At 31.8% G+C, this 26162-nt stretch overlaps 1 protein-coding gene across 1 annotated transcript; it reads left to right on the top strand.

The window, feature by feature from the left end:
* The first annotated feature begins 1554 nt into the window (after positions 1 to 1554).
* LOC112281393 (ABC transporter C family member 2) lies at positions 1555 to 10930 on the top strand. The gene is made up of 8 exons (XM_024517857.3): positions 1555 to 3350; positions 3677 to 4135; positions 4261 to 5247; positions 5697 to 6954; positions 7369 to 7712; positions 7968 to 9474; positions 9721 to 9983; positions 10295 to 10930. The coding sequence occupies exons 2-8, from the start codon at positions 3803 to 3805 to the stop codon at positions 10499 to 10501; spliced, it is 4899 nt and encodes a 1632-aa protein (XP_024373625.1). The 5' UTR covers positions 1555 to 3350; positions 3677 to 3802; the 3' UTR covers positions 10502 to 10930.
* The last annotated feature ends 15232 nt before the right edge of the window (positions 10931 to 26162 follow it).

The raw sequence follows: 26162 nt of genomic DNA, 5'->3' as shown, positions 1-26162 counted from the left end.
CATATCAATTATTTATCTTATTTATTTTGATTTGGTTCACTTATGCTACTTTAAAGTAAATAGAAGTCTCTTCTTCAAGAAAGTAGTATTAGCATTTATTAATTTTTCCTACTTCTTTGTCTATTATCTATGTTTCTAAAATAATTTGCTAAAGTATTTTCATTTAAGCTCTTTTATAATATAATCTTTGCTTTCTTCTTTTACTATATAGTTGTGTTACCACACCACACCAACACATGCTTTAACCACTTAACCAAAGTGACTCAATAAATGCCCATGCAGATATTTACGTTGCACATGTCTCCCAACCATTGCTACAACCACATGAAAGCAAAAATCATTGACCAACATAAAAAGAAAATCCTAAGCAAGGGCTCTACTAAAGGAAAGGGAATGCACTACCACTATGCTACATAGGCAGGACAACATGTCATCCTCGGAGCTGATTATGTTATTTATACTTTAAAAAAAAATTCCCTCCTATCCAGCACAATCTAGATAGGAAGGTGAGTAATACATTTGCTACTCAAATTCTTACGGTAATACATGAAATTGTAAATGAATGAACGTGTCAAATGTGCAAACTAATATTGAAATTGCAACAATCATAGTAGTCATGAAAGATCTCCCCATTTGTTGGAAACTCAACGACAAAAGAATCAATAGAAGCGAGATCAACAACACGTGGGTTCAGTGTTACTGTCAAGAGGTTTGAACCGTTTAAGACAAACTTGGTTTCATGAAGGGACTGGAGAATGTTCCCCACAAGGCTTCATGCACAATATTCTCTTGGGAAAGAACCCATAACTTGCAAGAAGGCACATCCTGGTAGTAACACAAACATGGTTTCTTAATGCTTGTCAAGAGCACATCATAATTTGACAGAAGTTTGCAACAACCAGTCAATTTTGCACCTTGTAGATCTGACCAATCGTTTTCAAATGTAAGATGTGCAAGTGACGCTAAGCCGTAACGTCAATGCTCATGGCAACTGCAACTGCTGAGCTTTGACTAACAGAACCCAACCATACTATCACGTCATCTGAATAGGCAGTGGGGAACATTTTACGTAGACTTTCTTCGGATCTGTCAACGTCAAACTGGCTGGCCAGTATCAGTAGACGGGCAGGCTGCAATCACGATATTTTCCCTCGGCCAGGACAATTGCAACTGCAAGATGCCCAAAAATGTGAAGTAGATCCAACATTGCTTATGTCACAGGTATGCCATAGCTGTATTTAGCTGCAGACTGCCACGATTTTAGAAAGGGTATCTTTTAGATGAAAAAGGCAGTTCTTCAGGCACACCAAGGCCGATCAAACAGCAAGAGGAAAGGGTTGCTCTCAAGAGTCTATCCTCAGCAATCCCTTCACACTTTTGAGAGTAATACTATATCGAAAAATGCATGGTTTAACGGAGAATCAAAACAAGACTTCCCAGGGTTTAACTCTCCGCAAATATGTTCTCATTGATGATACCAGTGATTGCAGGGAGTGAAGGTGTGGAAGCGAGTTAATTCACCTAGTTAGTTGAGGAATTGAAGTCGAAACTAATTTGACAAGGAGATCAATTCATTCTCAGGATGTGACATTCTGTGAAGTTCCTGCAGGTCCACTTGGAATGCACTTAATCTTAGGATGTGTTCAATATAAATGCATGTACTGTTCCAGAATGCATCAAATCGAAATACTGTAATAGTTATGCTCCAAAGGTCATATCTTTATATGCAGAAGAATTAGTGAACAATTATGCTACAAGACGGTGTCCAACGAAGTGTCCAAGCAAACCTCTACAGAACGGAGAAGGGTAACCGGTGAACCCCTGTGTCCGTTTTTGTTACCATCCAAATGGAGATGGTGCCACCGTGAAAGGCGGTAGGGTTTCTTCCTGATCGAGATGGCTATGGAAACTCGAGTGGCAGGCCGACTTGCAGCATATTTCCACATTGCAGTTGACGTCCGGAGCATTCGATGATCTTCGTGACGATGTAGGAGATGCAAGGAAGGACATCAGAAGTTGAGCAGCCAACTTCGGTTCTGTCTGGTAGTTTTCTGATGTCAGTTTTATATATTCCGCAGAGGAGGCTTTGTGTAAGGTGGAGGTGGTGGAATTCAGAAGCAGATCACGCAGCATTGTTTGTAGTTGAGGTGCTGATGCGAGCAGCTTTTTATTGTAGTTTCCGGTTATGTGACCATCATTCAGTGCAAAACCACGTCTGGACTATGGATGTCGTACCTCCTGAAATTAAATCGCGGTTGCTTGAGTAGAACGTGTAACTTTGTCCAAGGTTTGTGAAGGCTCACTTGATTAGAACTTGGCCTCAGATTGTGCGCTTTTGCGGAAGACGATAGCAAGAGATCAATTGCGAAGGGCAAACTCTTCATCCAGATCGAACGTTAGACGCATGGTCGCCGCTCTTGAGTATTCACGTAGTTTTGGTTTAGGGTTTCAATGAACTGCACGCCGACAACTTCAGCAGGTTGAATCACAGCTGCATTCAGTCAATAGACACTGGGATCGACCTCTTGCATTCACTGCTATTCATCAGGGGAACAATAAAGCTACAGAGTTTAGGTTGACAGTCTTCAGTCCAGCGCACGCTCGTCGACACTGTTATTTTTGGCGAACGGTAATTAGTTCTTTTGCATGAGCAGCGCAAAGCATTTCATAGCCTGGTGTTGCAATCTCATGATCAACATAAACAATGTGCTTGATTCATGAATTCGAGGCTTCATCTGAGGCATTGCACATAAGACATGTGGTTCAGGTCGGAACTTCTTCTGCACTTTCTGCTCATGCCTCTCTCTGGTGAAAGAATGAATTCTTGGTTGCAGAGTATCGAACTTTTTCATCTCAAGTGAGTGAGACTTCAAAAATATATATCTGGATTGGAGCTGGCGTGACTGACCAGATTGTACGACATCTCATCCAATGATCGCCAGGTTTTCTATCAAAGGTCAAGGGAAGCTTCCTTTGCATCATCTGGTGTTGACGCCGAGTTCGTTATACATGTTTAAGCTTTACAAATGAACAGCTACTGGACGTAACGAAAGTGACTCTGCGAAGGGAGCTCCCATGGCCTTAGTTGTCAGATTCTGGCTCTTTGCTATTTATGAAGTGCGTATTTGCGGAAGTGAATAGTGGTTTCCCACTGCCGCTCATTTAAGAGGTTCTGGCGTACTGGCAGATCAATCGAGGGCCTTCAAAGGAACTTCTTTGGAAGTCCCTAATAGCATAGTGGTTTTCGTGATTGACAGGGGAGGGTGGGCAGGGGGATCATTTTGTTTGAAAAGAGATGGTTTGTTTTTTTAAAACTTGTTTTGGAGTTTTGTCAGCAAGCGACGTCGAAGGTACTGTCCATCCTCAGATCCAGAACCCATCTGCGAGGTCAATTTGTGTGCGAAGAAACTCTCAATCTTTCAGCCTCTGGTCACACTTGCCGTCAGTCTTTTCGTATCCACTAAGTGATCGGCTTGCCCATGATTCATCGGTTTGGAAACTAAGATGTCCGAAGGATAATTTCGACGTGTCGATGCTGTAATGCTCTTACAGTAAAGAGGAGTTATCGATTTCAGGCTGCTACAAAGCAGTGCTATTGTCCATTTACACAGCTCAAACTCCTTTGTGTCTTCTCTAGGGCGATCACATCACCGCTTACTTGTTTTTATTGCTGTAGGAAGTATATCTGCGTATTTTTCCCGCGCACAGAATCTTCCGTGACTCATTCGACCTAAATGAGTAGATGCAATGCAGCGAAGATGAGGTAGCATTTGCTGCGCTGTGAGTCCCCAGAAACGCAACCATGGGAGAGGCCTTGCTCACATCCTTTTGCAGGCCTCTAGAGTCAGGAGTCTGGGCCAACAAGTTGCCGAGTGGCTTCGGAGCTTACACGCCTTGTCTTGTAAACAGTATTATTATTAACCTGTCTTCTGTTGTGCTACTCATCTTCACGATTCATCGCATTCGGGCTCTAGTCTATGGCGTTTCTCTTGAGCGATTCAAGGTCAGCAACCCATGGCGCTACTGCCCCGGATTTCTCTTGTCTTTCTTCTGTGCCGTGGCTCCAATTACTCAAATTATGTTCGGAATCTCGACTGTCAACCTGGATGGAGAGAGTTCCATGCCACCTTTTGAGGTACTGCTCATTACTTGTTTGTGCTTAGCTTCGCAAGAAAAAACAGATTAGCCACAAAGAATCGTATGTTCATGTGGACGGTTACACATATTTGGTCAACTTATCGTTTGTTGTAATGCTTGCAGATTACAACCCTCACGTTGACCAGCTTAACTTGGATCACTATTTTGGTGATGCTTGGTTTTGAGTTGAAAAGCTACACAAAAACCCTTGTGTGGTATGTGCGATTCGCAATTTTGTATTTGGTTGTAGCTCAAACTACAATGCTGCAATTTACTTTAGCACTGAAAAACTTCTATATGAAGACTGCACTGCAGGTTGCCATATGCCAGTATGTTGCATCCGCTCTCTTAAGTATATATTACCTCTTGCACTTCCCAAATCTGGTGCCTCAAACTGGCTACTCTCCAATTGACGCTGAGGACTCGCAAGTGGATGGTGGTGTGTATGAGCCTCTTGCGGGAGAACGGGAGGTGTGTCCTGAGAGAAAGGCCAGCATATTCACGTTTCTTCTGTTCGGGTGGATGTCACCTCTCATGAAGCTGGGTTATCAGAGACCTCTCACTGATAAAGACGTTTGGCTGCTTGATAGTTGGGATATGACTGAACAGCTCTACCGTGATTTTCAAAAAGCATGGGAGGAGGAACGCGCTAAACCAAATCCTTGGTTGTTGAGATCATTGAATAAGGCTTTGGGGGCACGGTTCTGGCTTGGGGGAATATTTAAAATAGGAAATGATGCAGCTCAGTTCGTAGGTCCAGTCTTTTTAGGTTTGCTTTTGGAATCGCTGCAGAACCGGGAACCTGTATGGCATGGGTATGCCTATGCAGCGTCGATCTTCGTTGGTGTTTTACTGGGTGTGGTTTGTGAAGGGCAATACTTTCAGAATGTGATGAGAGTTGGTATGCGCACAAGGTCGACTTTAGTTGCAGCTGTCTTTCGTAAGTCGTTACGTTTGACACAAGCTGGTAGAAAGGGCTTCACTGCAGGGAAAATCACAAATTTAATGACAACTGATGCAGAGGCTCTACAACAAATTTGTCAGCAACTTCATTCTCTTTGGTCTTCTCCGTTACGAATAATTATTGCGATTTTTCTGCTATATAGACAGGTACGCTTGTGTCTATTTGGCTTTCGCTTTAATAAATATTTTTGGGGACTTTCACATCTGAACATGTTAAATGGATTGTGATCGGAGCCATATTCTGTGATTGATGGTGAGCTGATTTGTGGATTTGGATACTCAACAGCAGGGAAAATTTCTGATGTAATTGGTTCTTATTCCAAGTTCAGTCGCTTAGGATGTTTTTACCTGTACTTCATTTTTATACTTGCCCTTGGATTGGTTCAATTATCAAGAACTAGATTACTTTTAACTCAAGTTATGTAAAAGAACGAGTTTAGCACGTGTTCTTTGATTATTTATGAAGAAGAATATGGTGCACGGATAGACTTTTGTTTTATTGAAATACAGCAGCAGGCTTTAATTTCTACCTCTTAGCTCTCTTTTCTTCGCCTTGCTAATTTGAAAGCTCTGACATTCAAATCTCATGTTTACAGCTTGGAATTGCATCCATTTTCGGCTCCCTCGTTCTTCTTGTCATGATTCCTCTTCAGACATTTATGGTTACGAAGATGCGAAACTTGACAAAGGAAGGTCTGCAAAGGACCGACAAAAGGATCGGGCTTATGAATGAAATACTCCCTGCGATGGATATTGTGAAATGCTACGCATGGGAGAACAGTTTCAAGACAAAGGTGCTCACAATTCGGAATGATGAAATCACCTGGTTTCGAAAGGCCCAGCTATTGTCAGCTATTAACACTTTCTGTCTGAATAGTGTCCCTATTCTTGTTACTGTCTTGGCGTTTGGATTTTACACGTACATTGGTGGCGTTTTAACGCCTGCGAAGGCTTTCACGTCTTTATCCCTTTTTGCGGTTTTGCGGTTCCCTCTGTTCATGTTTCCAACTCTCATTACTGCCGCTGTTAATGCAAACGTTTCTCTGAAGCGTCTCCAAGAGCTGCTTCTAGCCGAGGAAAGAGTGTTGTCTTTGAATCCGCCACTGGAGGCAGGTCTACCAGCAATTTCCGTAAAAAATGGGACATTTGCATGGGAAATTACCAATGAGCAATCAACTCTGTCGAATATCAACTTTGAAGTTGAAGTGGGCAGCTTAGTGGCTATTGTGGGGAGTACCGGAGAAGGTAAAACGTCACTACTATCAGCAGTTTTAGGTGAGATGGCCACAAGGACTGGAAATTTTATTGTTCGCGGCACAGTTGCATATGTACCACAAGTGTCATGGATATTTAATGCAACCGTGAGGGACAACATACTCTTCGGACTTCCTTTCGACGCTGACAAATACAACCGGGCTATTCGTGTCGCTGGTCTTCAACGCGATCTTTCTTTGTTGCCAGGAGGGGATCATACAGAAATTGGTGAAAGAGGGGTTAATATTAGTGGTGGACAGAAACAGCGGGTTTCTATAGCGAGAGCAGTGTATGCTGATGCGGATGTATACCTTTTTGATGATCCATTAAGCGCTTTGGATGCTCACGTTGCGAGACAAGTTTTTGATACATGCCTCAAGGATGAACTTCGGAATAAGACGCGAGTGCTGGTTACTAATCAGCTTCATTTCCTGTCACGGGTGGATAAAATCATATTAATTCATCAAGGTGAAATCAAAGAACAGGGATCATTTGAATCGATGATGGCCAACGGGCCGCTCTTTAATCAGCTGATGGAGAAAGCGGGGAGCTTGGAAGACTCGATTGACGATGAGAGCGGCGAAGAGGAATACAGTGGAGGTAACAGGCTTGTCCGTCTTTTTCTAGAATTATGTGTGAAAACTCATATTATTCATATGATTATTATCTAAATGAACTGATTGTTCATTCCCCTCAGGAGTGATAATTATATCTCCTTGTAATTTCACGTTCATTACATCTGAACTGTGCAATAAGCTCCAGGTCAGTTTAGGTGCATAATAGGAACCTCATGCATAGTTTTAGGCCTGGCATTGTACAACATGCACCTGATGCACTCATAAGGTTGTGAGTCAGCTTTGTCTTGGACTATGCATATAAATTGTATATTTATATTCAATGTGGAGCAGATGTGTTAAAGCCATCAGCTACGGGAGTAGCATGTGTCCCTGATCACTCCTCGTAATCTGTTATGTTGTCCTTCATGTACCATATTCCTGATTGTTCTGGTTACAGAAATGAATGGAGGTCCTAAGGCGCACGAAGGTCCAGCGTTGAAGCGTCGGTCAAGCTCGGCGAATGACCGCAAAAATGCTGACAAAGAGATAAAGCAGAAGTCTGTTCTCATCAAAACTGAAGAGCGTGAAACAGGAGTCATTTCATGGAAGGTTCTTTCACGTTACAAAGCGGCCATGGGGGGCGCATGGGTGGTGGGCTTGCTCTTTCTTTGCTATTTAGCGACTGAAACCTTCCGACTTAGCACAAGTGGGTGGCTATCTATTTGGACAGATTCTACCACACCGAAAATTCATGGGCCCATGTTTTATCTTCAAGTTTACTCTGGTCTCTCCTTTGGTCAGGTATAAGGTTCATCGCCTTTGTCTTGACGTTTTTCTAGATTTTTAAGAGGTCTATCAATTACACCATGGACAGTGACGCATGCAATTGCATTGGGCCTTGTCGTTCTTCTTCAATTATACCACAAATCTCTTTCGCGCTCGCTATGACTGTCATTTCCGTCTTCCACATATTTCTTTCCATGATGAGGCTGGATTTCGTTAGGCTGTTCTGTCAGTCAGATTTTCATTCCCTGTGGTCATTTCATTTCTGTGCAGGTATGCATTACTCTAGGAAATTCCTTCTGGCTGGTGTTCTCGAGTCTTTCAGCTGCACAACGTTTACACAATGGCATGTTAGGCTCCATGCTTAGAGCCCCAATGTCCTTCTTCCATGCCAATCCTGTGGGTCGAATAATTAACAGGTTTTCTAAAGACACAGGAGACATTGATCGTAACGTTGCTATGTTCGCAAACATGTTCTTGACTTCCTGGTTCTCACTTATCTCTACATTTTTCCTGATTGGATATGTAAACACCATATCTCTTTGGGCAATACTACCCTTGCTGCTAGCCTTCTACTCGGCTTATTTGTATTTTCAAGCTACAGCACGAGAAGTGAAACGTATGGACTCCATCACTCGGTCGCCAGTATATGCCCAGTTTGGTGAGGCACTGAATGGTCTATCAACCATCAGGGCATACAAAGCTTATGATCGTATGGCTAGAATGAATGGCCAGGCCATGGACACAAACGCTAGATTCACAGTTGTCACAATGAGCTCGAACCGGTGGCTTGGTGTGAGGCTGGAGTTTCTTGGAGGTCTCATGATATGGTTGACAGGCAGTCTGGCTGTTTTTGGAAATGCGAGGGCGAGAGATCCTGCTGCTTTTGCTCCTCTAATGGGTCTTCTACTATCTTACGCTTTGAACATTACTAATCTGATGACTGCAGTTTTAAGATTAGCGAGTCTTGCAGAAAACAGCTTCAATGCAGTAGAAAGAGTTGGGAACTATATTGACGTACAGCAGGAAGCTCCACTAGTGATCGAAAATCACAGACCACCTCCTGGATGGCCATCTGCGGGCAAAGTTGAGTTCAAGAATGTTGTAATGCGTTATCGTCCCAATTTGCCGCCTGTATTACATGGTGTTTCAGTTGAGATTCGTCCAATGGAGAAAGTCGGTGTTGTTGGTCGAACTGGGGCCGGAAAATCTAGCATGTTCAATACGCTATTCCGTGTTGTTGAACCTGAGAGTGGTCAGATCCTGATCGATGGTATTGATATTCGCACACTAGGCCTGGCCGATTTACGCAAGAACCTTGGCATCATTCCCCAGGCTCCTGTTCTCTTTTCTGGTTCAATCCGCTTCAATTTGGACCCTTTCAATGAACACTCCGATGCAGATTTGTGGGAATCCCTTGAGAGAGCTCATTTGAAGGATGTCGTGCGAAGAAATACTCTTGGACTAGAAGCTGAGGTCTCGGAAGGTGGTGAGAATTTCAGTGTTGGACAAAGGCAATTGCTAAGCCTTGCCCGGGCGCTCCTTCGGAGAGCAAAAATACTGGTTCTTGATGAGGCTACTGCCGCAGTTGACGTTGGAACTGATGCTCTTATCCAGAAGACGATTCGTGAGGAGTTTAAATCTTGCACTATGCTCATCATTGCACATCGTTTGAATACAATCATCGATAGTGATCGGATTTTGGTCCTTGATGCTGGACGAGTGGTTGAAATGGGCACTCCTCAGAAATTGATAACGAAGGAAGGCAGCATGTTTGCAGGTGCTTAGAACATTCTCGGTCATCCTTTTCGCAGTTTTGACCTCGTTTTTGGCTTTCAAAATCCGAAGTCCCCAAGTATCCCATTCTTTTCACTAGAGGGAGAGGCAAAAACTTAACGTGTCTGGATGTAAGTTAATGAAATGTGGTAGATTTTGCAGTATGAAAGCTCTAGATCTAAACAATTATAGTGTACTTGGCGACCAACCGTTGCAAATCCTGTAACGATTTGATTTCTTCTTTTACCAGGTATGGTACGGAGCACTGGAGCTGCTAATGCAAGGTATTTGCAAAGAATAGCAAGAGGAGATGTTGACAGGATGGCAGAGATTGAGAAGGATGCTACCACTCAGAAGGTAAAGTGGGAGGCCACTTCGAGATGGGCAAGAGCTGCTCAATGGGCCCTAGCCATGAGTCTCACAACTTACCAAAATGACTTGAGCTCCGCTTGTGTAGATGGGGAGGAAACAATTCTAGAGGTTACACGAGACGCTACTAGAACCTTACATCAGGTACATTCTTCGCTACTTGTGCGTAATAATAAATGAACAACTACGGACTCTGGCGTACTAAAAATTTCATGTTCGTAACATTTTGGAAGGCTTGGGACTCAATTCCTATTTTCCTGATTCATGAAATCACATTTTGTTTTCTTTTTTTGAAGGAAATTCCTCGAACACTTCCTTATAAATTCAGCAATGGCATTACAGTTGACTGCTCGATTACTTGTGCTTATTGCAAGTCTTCACTTCCACTTTCAAAACTCTCGATTGTTTTGCATGTCCTTTTGGAACTTGGTGCTAACATTCGAACATCTTGTCAGGTCTTGGTTGGTCAGCATGACACAAGCATTCGGGAGGCACTACTTCAACGCCAAGCAACAGAAGAGGGTTGGTGGTCTGCTCTAACTCGTGTCCTGGAAGGTTTTGCTTTAATGGGAAGAGAAGCCCGGAACCGCATCTCACACAACCAGGACCGTGAGGCTTTTGATTGGAGCCTAGTGTCACTTACTGGCAACTCAGTATTGTAGAAACTTCAACATAAATCCGGTCCGCACTTTGCGTCTGTTTTGCTCGTTGCATAGAGCCGTACTACGGTATACAAAATTCTTTGGAATTTTGTTCATCAATGATAAGAAAAATTCAAGCTGATACGCTATTTTAAAGTACAATCGCCTGTGTACTTAAAAATAGCGTATCCTAGCTTCCTTTTCGTTTAGAAGCTTAGATGGCTACCTTGTCTTCAGAGCATCAGTACACTGGCAAAGACGGATCAGCTGAAGGTTAGTGTAGAATACAATTTTATTATTCTCAAATATTAAACCCAAGTCTCCCTGAAGGCGGTTATTGGCTCCCTTTTTATTTTTTGTAGGTGGAGTGTTGGCATTGTCCTAATACCTCACTAAACCATATTACCCCAAACACTCAAACGATTTCTTAAATGGTTCACCTTGGTTTCATTTAGTTTTTGTTCTCAAGATCTGTTCCTTTTCCATGTGATGTGTAGTGAGGAGGTTAAGCAAATCAAAGCTAAGAAGACGTACTTTGTAATAGAAATTTTGAATGTTCCTGACTTCCAAGTGACTGAAAGTGTAACCACAATCTTGGTGTGATGGTCACTGGGAAGTGATCTAGAAAACCTCTTTTGTTTTGTAGTTGTGAAGATATTCGAATTTTTCTACTCAAACAATTAACTTTTTAGGTGTTGTATAGTTTAATGATACATGTCAATACTAAATTAAAAAATCTAAAAGAATTTACTTTTTAAAAAAAGAATAAATAAATATATATATATATATATATACATACATACATACATACATACATATATGACTTAAAATTTGTGATATTTGTACTTATTCCAAATTTAACCTTTTTACAACCTCTTTATAGTAATAAATGGCCTATAATTTAAACAATAAACTAAATATTATCACTTTTATGTCTTGTGTAAGTATCACAATAATTGGTTGTATCACCAAAGAATAATAAGACAATATGTACATAGAGCATATTGAGATGATTTTTTAATTTATAAGCCAATGATTTGTTGGCTCTTCTTTTGCATTAAAAAATAACTCCTTACAATGCCATATGCTATCTATAAGGTGAGAAATGACCTCTTTATTGATTTCTTTCAACTTTTCTTCTACCTTCTCTTACAATTCTAAAATCCTAAATGGCTTCATTAGCCAAGCATACAAACAATGTTTGACATGCTTCCACATATGTTCTATTGAGTTGAAGTTTGCAGATTATATTTGATATTGGAGTGCTTACAAGTCAAGTTTCTCAAAGTACTTCTTTATCTTTTCAAAAGGTTGCCTTGAGTTATTGTCTTATTAGAATATCACATTATTGACATCCATGTTATCAAAGACAAGAACTCAAAGAATATAAATAAACAAGTTAGATTTTTTTCAAAGAAAGATGAAAAAAATAAAATAAGTAAATATGTATATTCAAAAAGAAATTGGAATGGTTATTATCAAAGATTAGAAAATTAGAAGCTCTTGAAATTAGAGTAGAAGCAAAAAATGACTTGATAAGAATAAGAAAGACCTTACTATAATTTCTAAATATATTGACTAGCTAGAAATTATGTGGAAACATTTTACAAGATCTCCAACACATGTCTGATTTCTAAGATATGTATTTAATTTTCAAGATAAGCTTCTTTTATGTGTGCCAAATGTCCAACTTCTATTACAATTACCAACATGTGCGACAAATGGCTAATTTGTTGGCCAAGTTTCTACACATATTAAAAAAAAGCCATATCAAAGAAGTGTTTAAGAAAATTTCTACAAGATATTATCAAATTTATTTATTTTAACCTACTTCTTATTCATATTATCTAGATAATTATTGAAGTAATATATATGTTTGTAACATCTTTCCTCCTTTCATCTCTTTTTTAAGAACAAATTCTACAAAGAAAAATTATCACATATTGAAGAAATTCAAGATGCAAGAAATTATATTTGTCACATATCCAAATCTTTGCTATCTTAAAAGATAGTTAATATGTCTTTTTAACCATTAATAGTATTTTATATTAGAAGAAGACCAATCTCATATTCGATCATTATTAAGGCCATCATAACTTTTTTTAAATAAAACATTCTCCTTTTTTTTTATAGGAAGAAAGTTCTTGATTCTTCATCTTAATTTTGATGGGTGTTAGTAATAAAAAAAATTAACCTCCCATTGTCATGTTGTAATACGACTATATGGTGAAAGATGATAATATGGAACTTATTATAGAAGAGCCAAGTTAAAAGATAAAGTAGAAAAATATAGATAAAAGATAGGGAGGTAGTAAAACTTTTAGTAGTAATGCTGCCTTTTTAGAAAAGTGACTTCTACTTACATTGTAGGGCCATAAATAAGACAAAACAAAGTAGATTGGAAAAATAAATGATATAAGCATCTTTAGGAGGAAGTTAAGAGTAAATTATAGCAAAAATTATTTAGAGAAACTAGTTATTGATACCCGAAGAAGGCCGGTTATGAACCAGGGTCGAAATCATACCCCAAGGCACAAAATTGAGCTCCTATGACAATTTCAAGACTCTTTTGCAAATTGAAGAGTGGAGTTAGAGAACAAACTTAATAGGATTTCAATGAGCATTGGTTTTGGGTGATTTGGATTTGCATTGACTTTGTAAGAGCTTTGCAAAGCCAAGGTTTGTTTCAGATGACTTGGGTTTTGTGAAATAAAATAGGGTTTACATTTTGGGTGATTTCAAGAGTTTTGTTATAGATCTACAAGTGAAATTTTGTGGATAAATATTTATAGTTGTGTTCAATATGTGTTGCAAATTTGCGCTTGAACGAAGGGTTGAATTGAGGGTTATTGAGGTTTAAGTGGGTCAAGGTCTCAGAAAGTAGAATTTTAGATCCAGTAAGAATTTTCAAGATTGCTTGCAATCTACTTGTTGGATTGGAGTGAAAGTTGTATGAGAGGATATTAGACTTGTTTTCCTATGTGTATGAGAATTTTGAGATCAATCGAATGGTGAAAAGAAGCGATATTGGCTTTGAGAGATTGGCATCAAGATCAGAGAAGGAGGCCGGCCAATATCCAAGAACGTTTTTGAGGCTATCGTCTATTCGGTAATTTCGATCCTTTTCAAATATTTTTGTGCTTTTTTTCAACTTAATTGTTAAAATTTTTACAAATTTTAAGTTAAGATCAATAGTTCATTCATTAATAATTGAGGTTTAAATTTGTTGTAGGAATTACTAGGGTTTGATTTAGGTTTTAGGATTTGGTTAGGGTTTGATTTAGGATTTAGGATTTGGTTTAGGATTTAAGATTTAGGGTTTGGTTAGGATTTGATTTAAGATTAGGATTTGGTTAGAGTTTGATTTAAGATTTAAGATTTGGTTTAGGATTTAAGGTTTGGTTAAGGTTTGGTTTAGGATTTAGGGTTTGGTTAAGGTTTGATTTAGGATTAGGATTAGATTAGGATTTGATTTAGGATTTAGGATTTGATTAGGATTTGATTTAGGATTAGGGTTTATTTAAGGTTGTTTAGGTTTTGATTATGATTTGATTAGGATTTTTTAAAGTTTTTTAGGATTTGTTTAGAGTTTTTTTAGGATTTGGTTAAGATTTTTTTAGGATTGTTTAGGGTTTGGTTAGAGTTTGGTTAGAGTTTATTTAGGATTTTTAAGGATTTGATTAGGGTTTAACTAAGATTTGGTTAAGATTTATTTAGGATTTGATTAGGGTTTGGTTAGGATTGTAAGGGCTTGTTGTTGCAATTTTTGCTTTTATCTTCCACAGCCAGGTACTCGATGCATTCTCAAGCCAAACGCCACATAATACAATACTGTACTATGTTTGCAAGATTTATAGATGGCTTTCATATGCATTCATTAATATTATATCTATCCAAATATATAAGATATTCTAATCTATTTTGGTATCATCTTGACTCTAAAACTTTATCAACTTCAAATTCTTGATTCTATAAGACAAGATGATATTTGTCTTCTTTTTGATATATCCACTATCTTGTATGACTCAAAAAGAGATATGTAGAACAACTGATAGATCTTTATAGATTCTGGTAGATATTATTCTTATTCATAAGCATTTGGATTAATTTTTTTACAATTAAGAAATGATTTAAGTCTACTATAATCCAACTTGAGATAAGAAAGAAAAGTTTTGATATTATTACAAATTACTCATATTTTATTGTCAACATGGAATTGAAGTTTTTCTTTATAATAGGCATCTATGATGATGTTTTATCATTCTTAAGCTTTATTTAATTATGTCTTCATTGTTACATGTAGCTCTAATAAATAATTTGTCAAATATTTTGTAATAGTTTATTATCAACTTTTAAGAAGTCAAAAGTATTAAATTATAAATGATAATCATAATTAATATAAAAAAGTATTTATTAAATAGAAGAATGTACCATATTGTTATAAAAAACTCTGCTAATAGTAGAAGAGTTGTCTAATCATCTTCATGGTAGTTAATTGTATATCTTAAACATTGTTCTAAAACTTAATTTATTCATTTTATTTTTCTATTAATTTCAAGGTGAAAAAACAAAGATAATTTTATATCTAATTTTGATATCTTAAAAAATATTTTTCACAACCTTAATACAAATTAGGTCTATCTATTCAATATAATATCTTTTGACAATCTATAATAGCAATAAATATTTTCTATGAAACTTTTAGTTTTTTCTTTTCATGTGATTTTGTATATCATATAAAATTCTCCATTTTAGTGAAATAATCTACTATCATAAATATAAAGCTATAAAATCTTAAGATTAAAAGATTTAAAAAATAATTTCATAGAAACAAAAGATTATGGTTGAGATGATATATATATATATATATATATATATATATATATATATATAGTTGAAAAAGTTTGTAAGATTGATGTCAAAGAAATTTTGATCTTGAATAAATATCATATTTTTGTACAAAGTTTTTAATTACTTTTTTCAATTAAAACCATTAAAAACCTCTTGAGATTAATTCTAAGGTCTTATTGGATTTAAAATACCTTAAAAATAAAAATTTGTAATAAACTTAATGAACTCATATTTTTGCTTTATTTTTTAGAATATATAACCTTCTATCAAAATAAAATAAATTATTTTTGAACTAAAACTTGAAAATTTTATAAGATTTAAAAAGATTATTTATAATATTATAAACAAGAAGGTCTAAGGACATACTTGATTGGACTTATTCAAGAAAGATTGAATCAATAGTTAATGTTGATTTCATTGCTTGAAAATAAAATTTCTCTTGCTTCTAAATATTAGTTTTTTTTCTTGAAAGTTTTTTTTTTTTTTTTTTTTTTTTTTTTTTTTTAATTTAATATGGAGCAAGTTAAGAACATCTCGAGAGAGCATTTAAAAAATCTAGTTTTTTTCTTTACCAAAAAATAATATTGAATATAAATCTTGATAAAAACATACTCCAACAAGCTTGTTAAAAATTTAAAATACATATTGACATAAAGTACTTAAGTTTCTTGTGATTTGTATATATGATGGCTAGACTAGAAGTGCCTTCTATATAATGGTGCCATTATTAAGATAAATCTACAATTGCAAGAACTTCTTTGTCTTGAATCTTGTAATTAATCTTTATTGCAAAAAATATTTTTTGAATACAAAGCTACTAATTGAAGTTTTTTATTTACTCCTATTTTTGATAATATCACATCTAAAAAAAAGTGATATGTATCTATTTTTCTAATAAATATTTTTAAAAATCCATATGATATAAAATTGGTTTAAAAATAAAAGATGTCTTAAAAACTTCAAATACTCTTTCAACATCTTTATCCTACTTAAATTTGTCTTTACAAATCAAACATTTAAGTAGAGCTACAACTTGAAAATAGTTCTTGATAAAGATATGATAGTAATTGGAAAATCTCAAAAAACTTTGAATATTTTTTATTATTTTTAAAATCTTCTAATACATATTAATTTAAAATTTCTTAAAATCCATTATAAGACCATAATTTGAAACAATGTTTCCTATAAAATGCACTTAAGTAGTGTAAAATAAATACTTTTTTATATTGGTATAGAATCTTAGATCTCTAAATTTTTATAATACATAAAAAACATAAAACTTATGCTCTTTGATATTTTTAGAATAGATTAAAATGTTGTCTAAATAAAATAAAAAAAAAATCTAAAAATTCTTTAAAAACTTCAATTATAAATTATTGAAAAGCAATTAATATAATTATGAATTCAAAAGGCATGACATTATATTTAAAATATCCATACCTAGTTTAAATTGATGTCTTCTATTCATTTCTATCTTTGATGTATATTATATTGTATATTCTTTATAGATCTATTTTTGTATAAATCCTAGCTTCATCCAATTGATCAAGAAGTTTGAATATCTAAGGTAGAAAATACCTATTATTGATGATAATCTTATTAAATCTTTGATAATTGACACACATCTAGGTTATTTATTTTATTTCTTTACAAACAAGATAGGAGCTCATGTTGAAGTATTTGAATAATGTATAAAAATCTTAGTCAAATTTTCATCAATGTATTCCTTACTTATAACCAATTCATATTATCATAAGCTATAGATTAATCCTATTAGTGGTTGAATTTTTTCTTGAAGGTCAATTGAACAATTATATGGACAATGCTCCAATAGTTTATTATCATTTTTTTAAAACATCTTAATTATATTAATATTGGCTTAAAATGCCAATTAAAAATGATCCATTATTATAAATGGATATAGCATAAAAGATTAAAGTTAATCATTTTTTTTCCCAACATGCATGAAAGTTCTTACATCTACAAATAAAGACTTGGTTATATTGTTGTGTTATAATATGGTGTTAGGATAGAGAGAATTTGCCTTAAAAAAGCATTGGGCTTCTAGTTATTACTAAATACTCAATCAAGCTTTTAAATTAAAAAAAACCAAGTCTATATATAAAATTGTCCCTATAGAAGCAATTACATCAATATGTAAGCCTTAAGTAACAAAGATCACCATAAATGTGATAAAAATATTATAAAAACTTGTATATCCTTAATGTAAATTTTTTCTAAACTTCAACAGCTTATATCTTAAGATTGGACCATCCAAAAAAATCCAAATTTCATATAAAGTATTGATGTACTTTTAACAAATACCACAAAAAAATTCAATTATAAATTCATTATGGATCTTGAAATATTGCAAAAATTCTAACAGTAACTTTAAATCCTTGCTTATATATACTCATATGTAAATTTCTTTATATCACACAAATTAAGTGATAAAATACCATAAAATTATTATATATAGCTTTTCAACATAATAACACACATTTTTTCAAAATTTTGAGCCAAAAATTCATCCGAAAACTAAAGATATGGCTCCAACCATTACTATCAACAAAATGACTCACTCACTACCTCTGAATTACATGTACTAACTTCAACACTCTATAACTTCTTTATACAAACTCCAAAGGCAGAAATTCTTTCATAAAAAATATAGACCTTAAAATCACCCTTATAGTTGCACCTTTCAATCTCAAAATCTATCATAAAACTCCTCATATCTTTAAAACAGCAACAATATGTCTTAAAAGACACCTTAACTTCAAATGGCTATAAATTCATAATCTTGACTCCAAATCTTCTAAAATTTGCCCATAAAGTATAGCCCAAATCCTAAATCTTACAATCCTTGCTTTTGATTTTCATATGCCTCTTTTGAAGTTGCCAAAACCCTTGTTATGGTCACAAACAACTTACTGAATGCCCATTTGGTATAGCCTTCAATCAATAAGAATAAAGATCTTTACTTTTAGCCTTTATCCATCCATATCTTACCTTCATCCCTCCAAATAAGCTTCTTAGAGGTTTAGATCTTCATCTTTGAGCCCCAATTTTTTTCTTAATTTTTATATTAGATATCTATATCCTATATATTTTAAATATAATAATCAACATAGATAAACCTCAAAATAAATTTTCTTACATCAACTCTTTTTAAATTAACCTACTAAACACTCTAAAGTACTTCAATACTTATAAATATATTATCTATTTTAATTAATTTTTACATACTATAAATAATTACAATATAATAGTGGCCATTGAATGGAAGAAGAAATAAAAGATAATATTATAGAGGAGCATAAATTAAAATATTTTAGTAAATTATTATAAAAATGTAATTAATAGATAAGAAGATAGTGAAAAATAATAAGTGTTAATGCTACTTTTTATAAAAGACTATTCTACTTACTTTGTAATGCCATAAATAAATAAAAAATAATACAGATAAAAAAAAATAATCATATAAGCATCTTTATAAAAAAATTTAGAATAGGTTTTAGCAATATTTATTCTAATATACTAAGAATTGATACCTAGAAAAGGCCGGTTGTGAACTAAAGTTGAAATCAGATCCTAAGGCACAAAGCTGCATACCTATGATAATTTTAATATTTTTTTGTTGATCACAAAGAAGGATTAGAACAGAAACTAGTGAGAAGTTTTTTGAGAATTGGTTTCATATGAACTGGAGACATATTGAATTTTTGAGGATTTTTCAAAGTAAAAGATGTATTTAGTGGTTTTGGATTTTAAAAAGTAAAAGAGGTTTATAATATTAAATATTATATAAGTGTTGTAGCTCATATGTAGGTAAATTTTTAGAATTTTTTTATTATAATTATGTTTAATGTATTCAAAAAATTTGATATCAACAAAACTATGAGATTATAGGATACAAGAGTTTCATTAGATTAAAATCTTGAATATTTAAAATTTAGGATCGGTGAGGGTTTTTATAATCCTCAAAAATTTGTTAATTTGATCAAAGCAAAAATTGATGAAAGTAATTTAGACATAAAAATCTATGTATCAGCCAATTTTTAAAGCAATTGAAGGGTATAGTAAGAAAATATTGCTATTGAAAGATCAACATCTAGGTTGGAAAAAAAAAAACAACCAACATCCGAGAGGTTTAAGAGCTTTTTTTTAATAATTAATTTAGTTTTTTTCAAATTTTGCATACTTATTAATTTCTTATGGATTAGAATGTAGGAAAAATTCTAAATAAAATCAATTGCTCAATTAGTATTTATTGAGATTTTAAAACAATAATAGAAATTAGTTAACATTTATTTGAGTTTTTTTGTTCATGAACTTTTAAGGATTTAATTAAGATTTGGTTAAGATTTGTTTGGAATTTGTTTAGGATTGATTTAGAATTATATTAAGATTTAGTTAGGATTTTATTCAGATTGGTTTAGAATTTTTTTAGAATTTATTTAAGATTTGTTAAATATTGCATTGGAATTTGAATAGGTTTTATTTGAGGTTTATATTTTTACTATTTTTTTAGAATTTATTTATTATATATATATATATATATTTTTAAATTGATTCATAATTTTTTATTCTTTTTATATTTTTTTATGTTATTTTTATTTTTTTAACAATTTTTATTCAAATCTTTAATCAAAGCCAAAAGAAGACTTTAAAAAATTGTAAAAAGAATAAAAATTCTAATATACCTTTCATAACCAGGTGCTTGGTATATTCTTAAGTAAATTTTACAAAATAGAATAATATTAGACTTATGATTCTTTTTTTGTGAATTAAACTCTTAATTTTGCTTTCAAAAATATCAAGACTAAATAAAATCCAATCTATCCAAGAATTATATTTTTTTAGCCACAATAATCTTAAAATGATTGAAATAGATAAAGATCCAATTATATTAAATATTGCAAAGCTATTATAACCATTTATTTCTTCTTCTATGGAAAAGATTTCATAGATAACATCTTTAAAAGACAAAAAATGACAATCTATTACCTTTACATGTAAAAGTTTAATTTCTTTTTATTCAAAGTATGCTAAATCTTTTTAAAAACTCTTATTTGATGACTATATTCTTTATATTATAATTGCATCATTTCTTTAGAAAATATTAAGCAGTGTGCTTAGATTCTTCATAATAAAAGTACAATCCTTTTGGACAACAATGAGTTATTTTTTACCAAATAAGAGGTTTAAAATATATCACATCAATTTTGTATGTTTATATTAAATAGGTGTTGATGTTGCTATTGAATTGTAAAAATTTATATATTAAAAAGGTGTTGATGTTGCCATTGAATTGTAAAAATGTATACATTAAAAAGGTATTGATGTTGCTATTGAATTGTAAAAATGTTGAGGGTTACTTGCACAATTTTTAAATCAAAATTTAAAAAATTAATTTCTATACTTTATTATATTATTGATTGCTTGACACAATGTTTAAAGATCAAATAAGTTCAATATCATTTTTTTTATTTTATCTTGTAATTTGTAAAAAAATCTACTAATAAATGCAACAACATTCTTATTGATATCAGTTACAAATTATCAAAATTATAAAGCATATAATATTAGAAATCAATTTTTTTCTTATAGAATATAAATCTTGGTGATTATAATATAAATTATATTATATTTTCCATGTACAAATCAAAATTCTATCAAAAAAGCCTCTAAATTATCTAATTAAAGATCAAATAATTTAAGAAAAAATAAAAATTATTATAAAATAGAATCTAAAAGTAATATTTTGATAAACATGACTTGTGATCTTAGAATTGGATAGCTTTGAGATTAAATTACAATCACCAATTGTACTTGATTGATGAATATTCAAAATTTTAATCTTGAGCCATCAAACTTCTCAAGTAAGAAAATTCTTAATTTTTTAATATTTGAATGATATTCCGTCATAGGAGAAATAATATGATTTGATGTAGATATTGAAGCAACTCCAATTATCTATATATCTTCACTTCTTGCCAATCTTATTTGTCTTTGTGGTTGTAAATTGAATTAATGCATTGCAAGTATTAATTATGTCATTTATTCTTGCATTTTTATCATTATACTCTTTATTTCAATAAGCTCTATCATGATAATATAATAAAAAAAAAGATGTCTAATATCATTAAAGATAAATACAAGCAAAGACTTGAAAACTGAGCAAATTCTAAGAATATTATCAATTTAGAAGTAGGAAATCTACAACTTCTAATATGCTTATGTCTTATCAAGAGAAATAAGAAATTCACACTTAATCAAAAAAATACAAAGCTTTAATGTTATAAGTATATTCTTTTTAATCTTTTAAGGACTAAAATTCAAAGAATATTGATAAATAAATTAAAATTTTCTCAAGAAAAGATAATAATAATAAAAAAAATATATATATATATATATATATATGTTCAAAAAAAAACTAAAACAGCTATTTTCAGAGACTACAAAAATAAAAACTCTTGAAACTAGACTAAAAGCAAAAAAAAGAATTGATAAGAATGATAAAGGCCTGACTATTGCATCTATGTATACTATCTAATTAGGCACTATATAATGACGTCCTATAAGATCTCTAATACATGTCAAACTTCTAGAATACATAACTAATTTGTAATGCAAGCTTCATATATGTATGCCACATCCAACTTATTATAAGTGGCCCACATGTATAACATGTTTTTAACTTGTTGGAATTGTTTTTAACCTATCAATCACCTATAGACATGTAAAAGGGCAAAGTTGTGTGTATGAAGCTTATTCAAAAGATATTATCAAATTTATCTACTTCTACATACTTATATATATTCATATTATTTAAATAATTATTAAAATAAATATGCATGTTTATAAAAGTTATAATAATTTAATGCTTCTATGAAATTCTTGTTTATAATCTTATAAAATGAATCTACATTTCTATTTCTTTAAATTATAGTAACATAATCTATGCATTGGATAATCATATAAATTTAGACCATAAATAAATCATAATCATGATTTAGAATTTATTAGTAACTATAATTAGATAATATTTATTTATTTATTTATTTATAATATCAAATCCATCCATTACTACAAATATATATATATATATATATATATATATATATATATTAATAATTACCTATATGATTATATATAAGTAGGTAAAAGTAGACTAATTCATAATATCTTTTAGACAAGTTTCTTAGAAGCTTTATAGTATAGCATTGACATTATATACATTTGTAATTGATTAGTAGGTTAAAAATTTGGTCAACAAGTTAACTACGTATCACATCTATTAATATCTTGTGGAACAAGCTAATTATATGGCACAAATATAGAAAATTTACCTTGCAAGTTAAGACATATTTCTTATAAAGTTAACACATATTGGAGGTCATATATAATATTGCCATGTAGCTTCTAGTTACATAGTATATATAGAGGCAAGATTGAAGCTTTCTTCACTCTTATCAATGTCTTTTTAATCTTTAGTCTTATTTCAAGTCTTTCTAATCTTCTTACCTTTGGCAATATCTATTTAAGTTTAATATATTATCATTTTTAAGTGATATTTATTCTTTTTGGATGACATAAGAGTGTATTCAGATTCTTTTTTTTTGAAATTCATGTCCTTGATAGTTTGACAAGAGTCCTAACTCATTGTTCTTATTTTTTTTTAGAAGTGAATAAATTATTCCACTACTATTTCTACTTTAATTTTTTGAATTTAATTAAATTGTCTATAAAAGAAAAAAAATATAGATGCTACTCTTAGCAAAAGTAAGAATAGACTTGCAACTATTACAAATCTTCACAAGCTTATCAATATTCTTAGGATAGAAATTTCATATATTACCAACATGAATCATGGAAGTACTATTCCTACGTCCATGGAAGAAGTCAATAATGAAATTTAACGTTTGTACTAAAAAGTTGTGCAATTAAGAGAAGCAAGTAGATGAAGTTCAAAACTGAATTTGAGTAGTCTTACAACTACAAGTATAAAGGAGACAAGGATAAGTATGTCAAAGAATTTTGATGGAACAAGATAAAATTTTTTAAGGTTTTTTATGATAATTAAAACTCTATCTAAGATTGCATCTTTCTAAGTACCTTGATGGATTTATTCAAGTTAGATTCATAAAAGCATTTTTTTTTGGAAGTAATCTTTTTTGGTTTGTAACTTTAATAGAAAAATATTCACAATTGCTATGTAATTTGAATTCATTTTTAAAAGTGTTTATGGCTACATTTAAAGAAAGTGATTAAGAAAAAGTAGCAAAAATCAAGCTTGCATTTCTATGATAAGGATCACATTCAACCACAATATATATTGCTGAATTCCAAAATCTTATTTATGACGTAGATTGAAATGAAAAGGCCATTATTAATCAATTTTGATATGTATTAAAAATTAATGTCAAAGATTTATTATTGATAGTGTAGAGAGTAGATTCATTAAAGTAATTTATTGCTTAAGCAATTATATGAAATAATCAATTCTTTGAAAGATGCTAAGAACAAAGATTTGATTAGAGAGATATAAGTTAAAATCATGGTATTACTTTCTAAGTTTTTGGAAGCATACTTATTTAAGCAAGAGCCTATATAAATTGACATAGTACATTTTAATCCTCTTGTTGAGTAAAAAAGACTTATTGTTGTCAAAAATATTTATACCTATATTATGGAGAATCCAAACATATTATTGAACATTATTCAAATAAGCAATTCAATCACAAAATTAAGATCATGGTTGTCAAAGAGGAAAATTTGTCAAAAAGAAAATTTCTCTAATTACAATAAGGACCATGTGGCTGAAATCTTGCATAATATCTAGTAAAGGTCCTATTCCCTCTTCAAAATTTTCACCTTGTTTTGCAATAAAAGTTTATTAAGGATCAAAAAATCCCAAAGTCTTAGCTTTTTTAGATTTTGGGGCCTTAGCCTATTTTATAGACAAATATTTTATCTAAAAATAAGAAACATTATTAGTTAAGAAAATCAAATTTATACATGTAGAAGTAATAGATGGTTATTTATTGTCTTTTAGAGATGTTATATATAAATATTTTTTTTAGATATAGCAATTAGTGGTTGTAATATTTTAGTAATATTTAATATGATTAAATTTTTTTCTAATCTAATTATTTTAAGATTATTATAGCTAAAAAAATATAATCCACAAATAAACTAGATTTCTTGCAGTCTCAATTTTTTTCATAGTTTAGGCTAAGATTCTACTAGACAAGTAGAAATCCATAAGACCAATACATCCAAAATTTTATTGATAGGTGCAAGAACTTTCATACATGTTGCAAAAGAATGATCAACTTTTTCTATATACACCACATCTATTATTGATGGAAAGAAAATTTAAATCGCTTTTCAAGTCAATACAAAGATTATCAAATTTTTTTTGAAAAAAAAATATGAATATTCTTCTAAAACATCATTTCCATGATTGTTCCATCAATCTTTAAGAAGGAGCTCAACCACCATTTGGACCAATCTATAGCCCATTACAAAATGAATTTGATGAAAATCTTGCTAAGAACTTCATACATTGTCATGTGATAATACAAGTATATGGTGTAAAATAAAAATATAGATGTTATTATAGAAGAGTCTAATAGAAAGGTATAATAAAAAATAAAAATAAATAATAAGAAGGTAGTAAAAACTTTAGTTTTAATATTATATTTTTATAGAAGAGATTTCTATTTACTTTGTGGATGCATAAATGAGCCTAATTAAAATATATAAGAAAAAAATTAATATAGTTATGTTAAAAAAATAATTAAGAATAGATTAAAATAAAACTTATCTCAAATTATCAAAAATTGATACCTAAAGAGAACCGGTTGTCAACCTAGATCAAAATCAGACCTTGAGGCATAAAACCACGCACCTACTATGACTTTAGGATTCTTTTGTAAATTAGAGAGTAAGATTTGAGAGTGGACTTGAAGAAAAAAATTTGAATGTTAGTTTTATGTCATTTTGATTAATATTGAGATTTTGAAGGATTTTCAAAATTAATAATATACTCCATAGATTTGAATTTTGAGAAATAAAAATAATTTTATAAATTTTAGGATTTTTTAAGTTACAAAGCGTGTTTACATATAAAATAAGATAATTTATTTTTATACTTATTGTAAATGTTTCTAAGAAATTTTATATCAATCAAGCAATTAGATTGAAGTATATGAGAGTTTTTGTGGATTATAGTCTTGGAAATTAGAATTTAGAAGATTGATGAGGATTTTTAAGATATCTTTCAATCCACCAAATAGATTGAAATATAATTTTGCTCAAAGATAGTTATTTTTATTTCAATAATTGTACAAAGTTGGTAATGAATTAAATAGTGAAATTAAGAGATCATGGCTAAGAAACATCAATATCAAGGTTGAAAAAGGAGGCTGGGTGATCTCTAAGCAAAGTTTTAAGATTATCATATATTTAGTTTGTGCATTCTTCTTCATATTTTTTTTCTTTTTTGTTAACTAAATTTTTACAAGGTATGCAAATTTTGAATCAAAATCAATGGTTCAATCATTATTTATTGAATTTTTAATCTACTATAGGATTTGTTAAGAATTTATTTAAGATTTAGGATTTTAGTAGGATTTCATTAGAATTAGTCTAAAATTTAGGATTTTATTAGGATTTCATTAAAATTTGATTTACGAATTGATTGAGATTCATTAAGATTTTATTAAGAATTAAATTAGATTTTAATTAGAATTTATTTAAGATTTATTTAGAATTTCTATTTCAAATATTTCTTTAAGTTTTTTTATTATTTCTTTAAAAT

Source organism: Physcomitrium patens, chromosome 4 (assembly GCF_059467195.1).
Source record: "Physcomitrium patens ecotype Gransden chromosome 4, ASM5946719v1, whole genome shotgun sequence".
Lineage (NCBI taxonomy): Eukaryota > Viridiplantae > Streptophyta > Bryopsida > Funariales > Funariaceae > Physcomitrium > Physcomitrium patens.
Note: the sequence above shows the minus strand (reverse complement) of the source record. Positions and strands in the feature narration are given on the sequence as shown.

Coding starts and splice junctions, on each gene's coding strand:
- LOC112281393 (XM_024517857.3), top strand. CDS start 3,803: ATGGGAGAGGCCTTGCTCACATCCTTTTGCAGGCCTCTAGAGTCAGGA. Junction 9,475..9,720: donor GGAAGGCAGCATGTTTGCAG/GTGCTTAGAACA, acceptor TTCTTTTACCAG/GTATGGTACGGAGCACTGGA. Junction 9,984..10,294: donor CTACTAGAACCTTACATCAG/GTACATTCTTCG, acceptor ACATCTTGTCAG/GTCTTGGTTGGTCAGCATGA.